Source organism: Hypomesus nipponensis, chromosome 18 (assembly GCF_054491055.1).
Source record: "Hypomesus nipponensis isolate SF chromosome 18, ASM5449105v1, whole genome shotgun sequence".
In the NCBI taxonomy this organism is placed as follows: domain Eukaryota; kingdom Metazoa; phylum Chordata; class Actinopteri; order Osmeriformes; family Osmeridae; genus Hypomesus; species Hypomesus nipponensis.
Window position 1 is genome coordinate 3,791,357 of NC_140378.1, and position 14,340 is coordinate 3,805,696.

General features: G+C 47.3%; 1 protein-coding gene across 2 annotated transcripts in view; it reads right to left on the reverse strand.

Annotated features, from left to right (window-relative positions):
- LOC146251574 (uncharacterized) overlaps window positions 1-14,176 on the reverse strand; it is an 18,267-nt gene extending 4,091 nt beyond the window's left edge. Inside the window, exons 1-18 of one of the 2 annotated variants that reach the window (XM_084679808.1) lie at window positions 12,335-14,176; window positions 8,152-8,281; window positions 7,878-8,023; window positions 7,478-7,691; window positions 5,715-7,336; window positions 4,741-5,349; window positions 3,924-4,044; window positions 3,691-3,744; window positions 3,508-3,593; window positions 3,308-3,382; window positions 3,009-3,158; window positions 2,789-2,896; window positions 1,753-1,894; window positions 1,298-1,648; window positions 1,050-1,094; window positions 852-931; window positions 484-596; window positions 110-293 (exon numbers count right to left, since the gene is read on the reverse strand). In XM_084679808.1, the coding sequence (XP_084535934.1) occupies window positions 110-293; window positions 484-596; window positions 852-931; window positions 1,050-1,094; window positions 1,298-1,648; window positions 1,753-1,894; window positions 2,789-2,896; window positions 3,009-3,158; window positions 3,308-3,382; window positions 3,508-3,593; window positions 3,691-3,744; window positions 3,924-4,044; window positions 4,741-5,349; window positions 5,715-7,336; window positions 7,478-7,691; window positions 7,878-8,023; window positions 8,152-8,266 (4,215 nt within the window). In that variant the 5' untranslated portion in view covers window positions 8,267-8,281; window positions 12,335-14,176. Of the gene's footprint in view, window positions 1-109; window positions 294-483; window positions 597-851; window positions 932-1,049; window positions 1,095-1,297; window positions 1,649-1,752; window positions 1,895-2,788; window positions 2,897-3,008; window positions 3,159-3,307; window positions 3,383-3,507; window positions 3,594-3,690; window positions 3,745-3,923; window positions 4,045-4,740; window positions 5,350-5,714; window positions 7,337-7,477; window positions 7,692-7,877; window positions 8,024-8,151; window positions 8,282-8,658; window positions 8,951-12,334 lie in introns of those variants that run through there. The other variant, XM_084679809.1, reaches the window with a different exon arrangement.
- Between the last annotated feature and the right edge of the window lie 164 nt (window positions 14,177-14,340).

Below are 14,340 nucleotides of genomic sequence, written 5' to 3' on the forward strand. Positions count from 1 at the left end.
AGGCTCCATCGGGAACCACCTGGTGCCCTCCCTCACCCCCAAACAGGAAACGACTGCCCTGGAAGTTGGGAACAAGACAGGAAGCCCCTACGTGGAAAGTCTAACTTACGAACTCCATGGCGCTGTTGTTGAAGAAGAAGGTTTGCACGCGTACGCTCCAGTCGTGGCGTGGCTGGAGGGCCCCGTGGCGCTGGCTGGGCTGACAGAGGTAGCAGATCCACGGGTCCACCTCCTTCAGGAACTCAAAGGTCTTCGAACCCACCAGGATGTTCACACAGTCGACGCAGTAGGACCTGGGGCAAGGAGTGTGTGTGTGTGTGGGGGGGGGGAGGAAATACAAGATATGGGAGAAGGATACAAGATTCGAACAAAAGGTAAGGTAAAGAGAGATCTTCAAATCATCTGTGAGGAGGGCTTAAGACAAGTGTTGTGTCACCCCCCCCCCCCCCCCCCCCTATTTTGCTGGTCTCCACGGTGACCCACCGGCTGCAGCTGTCGTTGCCGCACAGGAGGACCTCCAGGCCGGAGCAGCAGATGGTGCAGTAGGACTGGTAGCCGTCCTCATCATACCGGTGCAGCGTCTCTGTGAAGTTATCCTGCAGGGAGCCACACGCCAGCTTACTACAGGCACGCACACACTGCACACGGTCTCATTACCAGGGCACACCAAACGGCCACTCCATGTTCACACGGGTCAGGATTTGAACTGATTTGGCTAACTGATTTGGCTATGACTGATTTGGCTATGACTGATTTGGCTATGACTGATTTGGCTATGACAGGATTGAACTGAGGTCATGTGTTTATACACACACACACACACACAACATAAATATTTGTTTCTTTGTTACTTTGCATCTTGCGCAGAGGCCTCCTTCGAAGAGGGGATGTTGGGTCTCGTAGTTGTTTGTGCCACAGCAGAGACAGAACTCTGGAGGAGGACGAGGACAGAGAAGAGTTGAGGGGGAGGAACGGGGTCCTGGAGAGCAAGGGGGAACTAATTCACGACAGATTCCCGCTCTTTGCCCAAACTTTGGACTCCTGCTTACCTTCTATGGCCGCCCCCGCCTCAAGAATCTTGCGGACCATCGCCTCTGGAATACGCGGGAAGAAAGATCGAGAAAAAGACCTCGCTGTCAGAGTGCGCAATGATATTCGTTTCCCTCGCAATTTCAAAACTGTTGATAAATCTGTCTTCCAAGCACCTATAGAGTGCTTGGAATCAATGTGGGAAACAAAGGAATTAGGTAGAGTGTATTTTTTTTGTGTGTTTAAAAAATAATAATAATACGGATACCTCTGTGTTTGGGGTCTGGCTGTACGTAGACATGTCTGCTCTCCTTGGCCTTGTAGTAGGACGAGGTCCTCTTGTGGGGGGGCTGCCAGTCAGGGGAAGTGTCCTCCTCCGGGGGGGTCAGGCTCACCCCCGTCGTGGGCCTCTTGCGTGGGCGGACCCGGGGCCGTCTGTGCTTGCTGAGGCGGACCGACCCCCCCTCCAGCAGGCAGAGGGACAGCTTCTTCAGACTCACCGACACCTGCCTGAGCTTGGTGGGCAGAGACAGGGAGCTGCCGTAGCCGTCCATGTTGGAGGTGGAGCTGCACCGGGGCAACTTGGAGCCTGCGTTGGCGCTCGAGCCTTCCGTCTCACCTGGGGAGAGGCAGAGAGACACAGATGGAGAGAAAACAGGGAGGGTGTTAGGGTTGAGTCGGGCAGGGATTCGCCGTGCTGGTCGCCTCTGTCGCTCTGCGTACCGGGGGTGAAGGGGGGAGGGGCAAAGCCGCTGGGGCCGCTGGGTTTGAATCCTCCGAAGGCCCAGTCCAGCATGACTCTCAGCTCCTCCTCTCTCGTGGTAGAGTCCAGACAGAACACTTTCATGGAGCGCTCGGCTGCCACCTGGACACAGACACACACACATACAGCAAGCAATGTAAAACACACAAACACAGCAAGCACTGTAAAACACACAAACACACTCGGGCTGGGCGATATGGGTAAAAAATTCTCACAATAGATATTTATATTTCCATTCGAAAATGATAATTAAGGCGATAGACCACAGATCCGTAGTAGTGGCAAAGTAATTCTCTTCCTCAACTTTTTCCCTACACTCAGCATAAAGTTTAGGCAGCGCGGTGTGAGAGAAATGTTTGCGGCCAGGGAGCACGCACCTGGGGTCAAGTAACTTAAGCTTTTTAAAAACGTGCTTTTTATCAATACCTTGGCGCAAACGAAAACTTCCTGCACGTCCCAACGAGTGATTTTGCGTCAGGTGGTAAAAAAGGTTTGTCGTATTACCAGACTTGGTAGCCACCGGTTTGTTTCCTACACAATTTGTACCGAACATTGCTCTGCTTTTTGTCGGATTTCAAAAAGCCAAACCACTTCCAGATAACTGAAGAAGACAAACACTTTTTATCAATAGTTTCTTCATTGGAAGTTGCCCCCTCGCCATGGCTATTGCTGCCACTGTTTTCGGCAAGTATGCTCAGTATATATTATAGTGAGCGTAGGCTACCATTTCTCCGCAACGTCCTGCTGCATCACAGAAATTTAATGGACTGCTGCTCCTAAATATTCTCTATCGACATCATCGATATTATTGAAAATGAATTCATGTTATACGATATCTTTATTGAGGGAAGTCATTACATAGATAAAAATATATCGCCCAGCCCCAACACACACACACAGAGCAAGCACTAAGAAATGAACAAACACACACACACACACAGAGGTACAGCCAGACAGCAGAGCACACATACACACTTAACACACACACGGTCGAACCTGTAAGGACTTGAAGATCGCTTCCCTGTAGGTGATCAAGGTGGCAAACGAGTTGGCACAGAAGTGCTGGGAAAAAGCAGCGAAGCGGTGGAGAACCTGGATGCTGATCTGGAAACACACACACACACACACACACACACAGACACACAGTGTCTTGAGAACATGCCATCTCTATTACCACTTCACTCTCCTCGTATCCTCCCCTCCCCCTTCTCCTCACCTCTGAGAACATGCCGTCCTGGTACCACTCCACCCTCCTCACCCTGCTGGGCCCTGGCCTGCTCTCCCACGCCCGGACCACGCCCGGCCACAAGGAGCAGCCCTCTGTGTGGCCCCACACCAGCTCCCCCACGTCGTAGCCACCGTCATCCTACACACACACAGCAACGTTTCAGAGGGACACAGTGTAACGGTGTTTTATTACGACCGATGCGTCAGTATTAGTTGTCCTTGCACACATGAATGTTTTCATTGATGATGATGTATGCATTTGTTATGGGCCAACAGAGAGGAACCCACCTGGTAGTAGCCGCTCTTCCTGGCTGGTGGCTCAGGGGTGGAGGTGACTGAGGGAGGGATGTGCTGTTCTTCAGGCTGGAGGTGGAGGTCACAGGGGCCGTTAAACAAAGACTCCTTCAGTCTTCCCGGTTGGGTGCACAGCTATGGGCTGTGTATAACCCCCCCCCCCCTGCCGAACCCCCCCCCCCTGCCGATTTTACCTGGGTGTTCAAAGTGGGGGTCCAGATGATGTCATCCTCCTCGTCATCGTCAACCACGATGGAGTCGATCATCTTGGGAGGTTTGGCTGGAGGGAAAGCACAGGGGAACCAGACATTAGCAATCAACAGCGAGTGGGTTCTCCTTAAAGCTGAGTTCCATTGAGTGAGTCTGGGTTTCCTGACCGTTGCTGCTGTTGAGTTTGACAGGTGACCATGTGACCTCAGTGACTATAACATCTAGGAAAAAAAAAAAAAAAAGACAACTCAATAAAAAAAAACAATACATGAAGAAACACACAGCATGTTCACTCACCCCAGATACGGTATCTATGCAGAAATCACACAACGGGAGTTGGACCAAGGAAGGAAGGGAGCGAGGACGCATGTACTGAGACAGGGCCCTAGTGTTACCTTACCAGAGGAGTCAGAGTCACTCTCTATGACTATCCTTGGACCAGGGAGGGAGAAGGGAGTGGTCTTCTCCTCGCTGTCGGCCTTCAGCCACTCAGCTGGGACCTGACATCTGTTCTCAAATGCCTGCACACACACACACACACACAATGAATGAGATCAATTTCCATCAAGGGTCCATCTTACTATAGTAATAAACTTGAAACCAAGGCTTCTCCTCTATGCATTCTGAATAGTTTTGGATAGGCTAAAGAATGAATAGTTACGGTCAACTTTTAAAAGTGTTAACAAACAGGGTGTGTGCCCCCCCCCCCCCTTACATTGTCTCCTCTCTCAACCTGCTTCTGAGACTAGGGTCTGTCTCTTCCCTTTGTTGTCCTTCTACTGGCTCACAAGGCCACCTCGCCTGTTCTTTGGCTTCAGTGTGCGCCGGTAACTGTCTCGGACTCTTCCACTACACACTGGGCCGGCTGTCTCTGCTCTACAGCACACGAGGATCAGTTATGCACACACCTCCTGGGAGGCTGCCCTTAAGTTTCCCGGTTTCTAAAACATCTTTTACTCATTTGAACCAGCAACGCACATTCATTTGGCGTCCACATTCGCCCTTCTTCAACAACCGCAGGTGGAACTAAAAAGCAGGAAACGTGAGAGTTGGTCCTATCAAATGGGTATTTATACAGCCTTAAATACAAGTTGAATCAATAACAGTTAAATCCATTTGATGGGACCAATTCCCTCCTTTTCTTTATATCAACTTTTGAGGTAAGACCGCCCCAGACAGGGCTGTCCTCTGAGGCAGCGGGCTGCAGGGTGACTGACCTGAGATAACACCGTGTCTCTCTGCAGGCTCCCCGGCAGAGCCAGCAGGGACAGCATGAGCCTGCGGAACACGGAGCCGCTCTCCAGCCCCTCCAGGACCTGGCCCCAGTGCTGCTCCACGCCCTCAACCGTCTCCGGGGGCCTCGTGGCGAGCGGCCTCTTCACGTACTGCTGGTACTCCCCCGACAGCCGGTCCGTGTCTCCCCCCGTGCCGTCCTTGAACGGGTTGCACACCCCCAGCTGGCTGGCCACCTCCTTCACGGCCGTCCACAACACGTCCCTCCTCCAGGCCGGCCGCAGCAGGACGGCGACGCGCTTCAGGGCCGCTTCGCTCAGCGGCAGGCGCTCCGACAGGCCGCGGGTCACCTCGCTGTAGAAGGCGATGGCGCTGTCCACCAGCTGTGCCCGGGCGGCGTGGACGTCCTCCAGCTGCCCCGCGTTCTCCGACAGGAGGTCCTGGACGGGGGCCCCGCCGATGTCGACCTCGGAGCCGTTGAGGTAGTGATTCTTGGTTTTTAAGACCACTGGGTTGCGGCGCCACAGGAAGTAGTTGGTGGTGTAGGGGCGCAGAAAACGGCTGCAGTAGGTGCGGAGGAGCGTGCCTGCCACCTGTGGGAGGAAAGGGGGAATGACACCGTTAACAAACAAATGATCCTGATCATTTTGATACACAATCGGGTTGTTTCGCGGCAAATCGTGAAACAGGAAGTGTTTCTGTCTGACACAATTAGTGTTTCTTTCTATTACAGAGGAACCGAGGTCGTCAAAACACAAGAAGCCTCCCCTCCAGTCAAAACACACAAATATCTACCGTGGTGTAGGATTTCAAGTCTATACTGCTATCTGCACTCTTTCCTTTTTATCTCGCTTGGGATCAACTCCTCTGCTAAATGAATACAATGTCAAGTCAGGTCTGTTTCAAAATAAAAGAAGTGAACAGAGACAGCAGTAGAGATGGTGACAGCTTCCGCTACCTGTAGGATCCCCTTCAGGTCTATGCTGCCTCCTCGCATGGCCTCCTCATAGACAGCCAGGGGCTCCAGGGCATGGGTGAGAAACAGCAGCAGCAGCCTGAGCCTGCAGTCCGTCAGTCGGGCATGAATCTGCTGGGCATCCCCTCCTCCTCCCAGGGAGCCGAAGTATCCGAGCAGGTCCACCCAGCCGTGGGCTATGGCCTGGACCATCCTGGTGAAGAAAAGGCACTGGGTGGCCACGGGGAGGTTGGGGTCGAACTCTGGTACGGCAGCAAACAGCTGCTTCAGGCTGTCGTGGGTGGGGGTGAAGGCGGAGCGGTGGCGATGGACGTCCCTGACGAGCTCGACCACCTCCTCTGACACGGCCGCGACACCGGCCTGACAGGCGGACCCAGCCAGGCCAGGCAGCCCACACAGAGACACCATCGTGGGGCTCATGACCCGGACTCCTGCCTCCAGAGACGCCTGCTCTTCTCTACCCGCTACGTCACAGTAGAACCAGGCCAGGTTGGCCAGGGGCAGCCCCAATCTGGTCAGAGTCCTCCTCAGACAGGTCAGCAGAGCTGTGGACGTGTCCTCTTTGGGCTGGAGGGCTTCCAGCAGACGCAACACCCGGCCCCCTGACTTCTGGTGGTAGTAGCCAATCAGGAGGAGGCAGGCGGTTTGCCCTGCCCCCACGTCGACGTGGCGGTAGAAATAGAGGGTGTAGGGGGTGTGGAGGAGGGTGTACACAATGTCCTGGGAGTACCTCAGACCCAGGACTTGCCTGACTGTAGAGCTGGACAAACCCCCAGCAAGCCCCTCACCCTGCCCCTGAACCTGGCGCTCCTGCTGGGCCTGGTCCTGACCCAAACCCTGCCTTAGTTTCTGGTTATTCTCTGACCAGTGCTTTAAGAAGCGTTGCATAATGAGGCTACAGCGAGACAGAGGACGTTCCTCCTCTCTTTCAGCCTCCACTTTGTCTGTCCTCTTCTCCTTTCTCTTCTCTTTCTCTTTCGTCTCCTCCTCCTCTCCCTCGGTCGTCCCATCCTCCTCCATCTCCGTCCTCTCATCCTCCTCTCCCTCGGTCGTCCCATCCTCCTCCATCTCAGTCCTCTCATCCTCCTCTCCCTCGGTCGTCCCATCCTCCTCCATCTCATCCTCCTCCCCCTCTTTTCTCGTATCTTCCTCTCCCTTAGTCCTCCCATCCTCCTCTTTCTCAGTCATCTTCCCCTCCTTTCTCTCATCCTCCTCTCTCTCAGTCTTCTCATCTATGTTGGTGCTCACCCGTATTTCCAAATTCTGCTCTTTCCTCCCCCCCTCTACCGTTTCCCCCTCTTTCACGGTCCCCTTTCCCTCCTTTTCCACCTCTCCTCCCGTCCTCTCCCCAGTCTCCATTTTTAAGCCGCTTTCAGTCTGCTCCACTTTTTCATCATCCATTTTCTCGTCCTCATCCGGGTCCCCGTTCTCTTCAGCTGTTTCCCTGTCTACTTTCAGCTCCATGTTAGTCCTCTCGTCGTTTTCTACCTTCGCCTCCGGCTCCTGCTCTCTCTCTACTTTAATCTGCCTCTTGATGGGAGGTCTGCTGAGGGCTGAGGTGTCCTTTGACCTCTGCCAGGGATGCTCTGCCGCCTCGTTCGTGTCTGCAAGAAAGAAACAGGAAAACGAGACAAAATAACAACAATGAAGGAAAGGTGAATTAGTCAGAGTACACATTTTAAACCTACTCCTGACACTGCAGACATGACTACACCAAGGAGTTGACAGTGGTTTGGGGAGCTTACTTAGTGTTAACTGTGTTCTGACTTTGGTTGTTGGCATTGGGCTGGCAGCAGGGGTGCTGGTCGGGGTCCTGGGCACCATGCTTTGTCCTCCACGGGCCTCCAGGGCATTGTAGTCCCTAGCACGGTTGTTGGCATCAAAGAAGGCCTTGAACCAAATGAGAAAGTCCAGCGCTGTGTCCAGACTCCCCTGCACCAGCTCCTTGACAGGGATGGACTGGGAGGAGCGAGGAAGGAGAGGAAGAAGAGCATGAACATTGTCATCTGCTCAATGGGGAGGGACTACGAAGGAAGGATCATGATATAAAAAAATAATAATACAGACAGTAGAAACTTGAAAAAGAGGACTCCTTGTCAATTTGGATATCAATGACTTGTCCCTAAGAGCAGCTTTTTGACCAACCTGAACCACCCCAGTCTTCCTAAACGCGGCTTGCAGCACACTGTAGTTCTGGAGAGAGTCCTCTTCATGTCTGGGCAGGAACTGGACCTGGCTCAGGTCCACAGAATCAGGGAACAGCCAGTCCATCATTTGGCAGAATGCAGCACCTGGATATCACGGCACACAGAGAGAGAGAGATTGACACACATACACACACACTTATTTAAAACCACTTCAAAACCCAATTCCTAAAATGACTGTACTCTGCACATGACGCTTGTTGACCCTACTGTACCTGAGCATGTCTGCTCCACCTTGGTGAAGCGGGTGTGTAGAGAAGCGTTCAGCCAAGCCAGCAGCTCATAGCGGTTGTGTTTCGCTCCAGGCTTCAGCTGACAGTTGACTGCCATCTCCCAGTCTGTGTGCTTCAGTCAACACAACAACAGTTAGACTATAACTGTAGACTACTGCAGGCTACAGGTTTTAGACAGCAGAGCAGTACTTCAACAGTGTAAAACGTTTAGCGTCACGGTTTGTATGTATTATTAAAAGGACAAAAATGAGAACCGTTTACAAGACTTTCAATCGAGCGTGGACAAGTGAACATTTTCAAAACACTAGCTTCTTGTGCATATGTTAGCGTAGCATTAGAGCCAAAACGGACTGATGTCTCACGAGGGATTTAGTGTACATTTTGCTCGCCGTGGAAGACAGCTGTGACAGCGATCATTCGCCAACTAATAAGTGCCTTGCTAAAAGTTGACGCATCAAACAGCGGTTGCGTCCCGGAGCGCATACGTACTTTAGTACCTGTACTGCAGTTGCCCAAGTACGTACTTTTGCATAGAGTATGCGTTCAATTGTCACATACTACTTTGTCATTAATAGTAACTCGAAGTGGCACGGACAGGTTCGAATCGGTATAGTCTCTGCGCAGGTCAGACAAGTCTGAAAAGCATGCTGTCCCACAAACTGCGCAATGCTGCATTCTGTAGAGGCGGTTATAGCAGAGAATGTGTAATATAGGGGTAACCATTCTCCGAAAACTTCCGGGTTCTGAAATGGTTGCAGTTCCATGTGAGGGCGCTAACGAGTGAGTGCAGAATGAATGGAGGTCTATGGAGCTATACCCCTCAAAATCCACTTTTCTCAGGACTTAATTTTTTGTCTAGTAATTTGAATTCTGAATTCAAAAGGGGAGGCAAAAAAAGACAGACTGCTGAATGTTAGATTTTTTTAAAGTCGCCTTTCTGTTTTAAAAAGCCTTTGAAAATGTCATGGACGTCATACAAATCGTACGACCAGAGCTACTGCTTTATGGTCACTTCATTTTTCTCTCAAGGCATGACAACACAGCTGACAGGTTAGGCTCTCCCTGTCAATACAGATGCTAGAAAGAGTTTTGGCTTGCTTTTGTTGTTGCTAATGTCCAATTGTAAAAGAATTTTGGCAAAATCTTTGTAAGTTTATTACTGAAAGTATTGAGGCAGATTTTTGTTTATACTGGAAGTATGTATTGTTTGGGCTTTTTGACAGTTCCAGGAAAAACAACTGTGTATATATAATTAATCTTATTATTATTATGGCCAAGTATCATATTCATAGATGCAAATTCATGGGAAGAAAACCTTGCTTTATTGCCTTGAATGGAGAGCTCAGGCAGTATATTTTTTCAATAAAAAATTCTCTTAAACAAAAGGCCATTAAAACAGTAAAAATCTGTAGTAGTTTAAATATATTAATGTAATGGTTTACATCCCCTAGCGTGATTTTTTTAGTTATGTTATTTTGTATTAATACATGTACACGTAAATGATGTTTTTTTTTTACTTTTTGTATCTTGTAAACTGCAATGCATTTGACTTTGTTGAAATTGCTAATACAAATTTTTTTTTTAAATAAAAATGTTGTTGCTAATGTTGCTAATGCTCTGAAATTCTGATTCAGCTTCGGATGCCATCAAGCGGGAGCTCTGGTCGTATTCCTTCACTAACCAATCAGCATTCATTAGCAGAATGCCAGCGTGTTATGGGCAACAATGACTCACCCTGTAAGAAATCAAAAGGACGTAGGCCTAAGTATTCATTCATTCAACTTTCGAACTATAATCCATGTTGAACATGCAAAACTACAATCAAATCGGAGATTTCTCAACGACAATCAGACGAAAGAGACTAATTTAGCCGTTTAGCTCCATAGACTACCATTCAACATGCACTTGCAATCACCCTCAGAATCAGAAGGGATTTTATTCGCCATGTGTTTGAAGAAACAAGGAATTTACTTTGGCAGGGAGGTGCATACATTAAACATATTGGTGCCTTGAGATAAAAAAGGAGGTGACCAGAGCTTGCCGTAAAGCAGTAGCTCTGGTCGTACGATGACTCAGAACTCTGGTGAAACTGCAGCCAAATTTGGTACAATCAGAGAATGTCTAATGATCCTTAAACAGGCTCTAGTACAATGGAGTGGCAAGGCTCTCCTTAAACAGGCTCTGGTTATAGTCAATTCAGACCACTGACACGGATGGTACACATGATGGAACGGCTTCAGCGCAACTTGGTGTTCAGTGTACCGACCACTGAATTGGGTACAACTGCCACTAACATTCTGGTTATATGGCGTACTGTATTAGACATAGGCCATTATGTTTATTTGTATGTCATCCTAAATATGATTACAGTATGGGGACGCTGGGGGAGCGGCCATAATTCACAAAATGCATTGTGGGAAAAGAAGACAATTTTAAGTCGACCCAATAGGTGCGTTCGACTTCATGCAGCACCGGCGTCGCCTGCAGCCCGGCTGACTTGAAGCAGCCAATGGCATTCTCAGCTTCAAGGCAGCCGGCAGCAGCCGGTGTTATATGAAGTCGAACACACCTATTGAAAGTGCAGAAAACATGAGGGTACTCCCGGAAGTACCACTGGGGGTTTTCGTGTCTTTGACCCACCACTACCAAAGCGCAGTGCTATCATTCAGTTATTGAACGATAAATATGAGCATACTGCATTGCATCCAGATTGGGGCCTAAACATACTAAATCTTTGACAGATCAGTATGTTAAACCTTTGGGGGTTTCTTGTATACAAACATGCACGCCTATTCCAAAAAATGCAATTATCCTTTTGCCAATTGCAAATAAATATAACATCAAAATGTTAGGCTATAACTATACTGGTAGTCAACTGTTAGCTATCAGTCTAATTAAACTTAGTTCGCAATTAAAATAAATGTGCTCAAATGAGCTAGCTAACTTCTGAATCACATAACCATTAGCTTGATGACCTTCCCCATTAGCTTAACTTGCCTGGTTTTGTTGGTTGTTGAGTGTGTCTGTCTTCTCCTTATTTGACAATAACTGTAGTACAGTGGTTACGTAGTGTCACCAAGCTAAATCAACGTACAAATGTTTAGCACAAGGCTACTTTACGACCTCTCATATTTAAAAGAAATTTGACAGCTACCGTGAACATTTGTCCAAGCCGTGAGACACGTACGGCTAGCTAGTAAGGGACACGACGAAGTCTACATAGCTCACCCAGTGTTTGTACAAAGGAATTCAACTGCATAGGCTATAACTGTGTAGTTATACTTATCGATAGAGCTAATTGTGTCCTCAATTATATCCATCCATCCTTTTGGCAAAAAACCTCAACTGAGAAGTATTGGCTCTCTGATTTGTCGCTAAAAGTCACGAGATTACGTGATAACGTCAACCTTTAGGTCTGTAGATGTAATACAGATCAAATAGCCTACTTCTATAAACACTGGGAACTAAAACACTAAAGGCAAACGTGACCTCATTCACAAATCAGTTGGTTATTGCTACTGTAGTACCGCTCAACAAAGATTGCCAAAGTAGCGGAAAATCGAGAGATTTGTCGCTTGAAATAAGATACGTTTATTTGTGACAGGGGACGGTGAAAATTCAGTCGCTAAATATAACGACAAAGTCGCTAAATTTGCAACACTTTATCTAGCCTATGAACCGTGAAGAGTGCTGCCCCCTACTTGCACTTTCGTTTCACTGAAGACGTTGCTCAGAAACCCGTCTATTGTTCAGTTGAGCATGGACGCACAACACAAGAATAGCCTAACTCTAATAGTTTAACACAAAGATAACACATTTATTTTGGGTCTACATTATGGTTACAGTGTAAAGTAGGAACAATGTCAACATAATTTAAAGAGACCCACTGTGTAAGTGTTTAGCCTGCAACGGATTAGCCTGTTCTCAAATCAAACAAATAGCCAAGTACTGCTAGGAGTAGGACCCTTGCGCTAACTCATTGTTTACTACTAGTACCCTTCCACCAAACAATGCCGAAACTGCGACAACAACTTGGCTAATACTGTAGGCTACTATGGAAAAGTGATTGATAACAACGTTGACAAAGCATTTGTGTAGCCTATATTTGATGAGATAATTAAACACAGAAATGAAAAACCCATTACACATAGCCATCACCACTTACCGTACCAGCTGGTTAGCGCAGATCGTAAAAATGTTGATACTGTAATTTACTGAATTCCGCAAGTGATGACGTTTTTTAGGATCCAACCAATCACCACGCTCATTGCCACGAGGTCGATCGGAAACAAGGTCTTTCAATAGCCTTTGCGCTTCACTTTTGTAGCTACACTGATGACAAAGTCCTATTCTAGCAAACGTTTGTAAGACAATTTAATTCTAAATAGATATCAAGTGCACTGTAGGCTAATCTATATATCTACGATTGTGTCGTCTTTATTAGGCAGTAATGTACTTCGTAGGCTATGCTAATGTAGACTGCATAGAGGCTAATCCGGTAGGTCTCATCATGGCTGTCCTGATAGAGAACGTTTCTCAAGTGGTCAATCAAGCGGTATTCTCAGTATGTTGAACGATGTAAGCAAGTACAGTTACATTTCGATGTAGATGTTATGGTAAAACAGTTACACAAACAATTACAGTTTTTCACTATTGCTAAAACACTAAACCCTATTCTCTGAATCAATGTTCAGTGAACTAGCGTTAAACAAATTTGACAAATTAGACACTCTTTTGGCAAAACTCTAAACACATTCTCATTCACTAAACACATTTAGCACTGTGATGCACTTGTGCTGCAAAATGGTAAACAGTAAACACAACTGCAACACAGTTGTTATCTGTAAAACACAATGACTTAAAATTCTTCACACTTTTTTCTAATGGTGGTTTGGGACAATGTCAGCTCTCATCGTGGTCAAGAGTAGTTCAACATCAACCAGCATTTTTTAACTGTGAATGTTTGCCTTCCACCATACAGCCCTTTTCTCAACCCAATTGGAGAGTTTTTCTCAGTGTGGCGCTGGAAGGTCTATGACCGAAACCCATATACCAGGGTAAATCTCCTACAGGCAATGGATTTGGTCTGTGGTGACATAGGTGTGGAGTGTTTTCAAGGCTGGATCCAGCACACCAGAGGGTTTTTACCCCGTTTTTATTTGTTGACAGTACTGAGTTGTTACGGTTACTGTAATATTTTCAAATCAAATGTAGAGTATTTGTATAGCCCTTTTTACAAGCAATGTCACAGAGGGCTTCACATATGCCCATATAACTGCCCCTCAGCCAACACCAACCCTCAAAGAAGATGGAAAAACTCCCAGAAAAACTCACTAGATGAGAACAAATTGAAGAAACCTTGGGAGGAGCAATTCAGTGAGGGATCCCCTCCTCCATAGACAGTTGGCAAAAGAGAGGTGCAGAACACAGGCTAAACATAGTCATACATCAGGAAAGTTTTGTGGAGCCCTGACCCATCACTGTGACTTGTATTCTCGAGTGGGTTGGCCCTCTTTGTCCACCAGAAGGCTGGGACACTGGTGTACTTTTATTTATAAGGCCATGTTAGGGCTACTTCCCTCCTATATTTGTAACTTAATCACACAGAAAAGTGTTGCTTCCCACAATCTGCGTTCAAACAATCAGATGCTTCTGTCAGTTCCATTTGCGCGCACAGAATTAGGAAAAAGGTCTTTCATCCATTCTGCTCCCACCACATGGAATTGGCTGCAAAAAGATTTTAAACTAACTGAATTGATTTCTTTGAACGCTTTTAAATCTAAGCTGAGAGCATTTCAGAACACCTCTTCTACTTGTAGTTGTTTTTTATGATTTTTAATTTACTTGGAACTGTTTTTATTATTTTAATTGAAAACAGTTTTTTCTGATTTTATTTGATAACAGCTTTTTTAATTTTAATTTGTGTCTTGTGAGTGTATTATGGTGATTGATCATGTAAATTGTTGCTGCCTCTTGGCCAGGACTCCTTGAAAAATAGGTTCTTAATCTCAATGGGACTTTCCTGGTTAAATAAAGGTTAAATAAAAAAAATAAAAAAAGTGTCAATGGGTGCTGAAAAACCCACATCCAGTGTTTCAAAATCCATTTTCTTTAATGCTACGTAAATGCATTTACTGTGTATACATAAACTAATTTGTCTTTACATGTAAC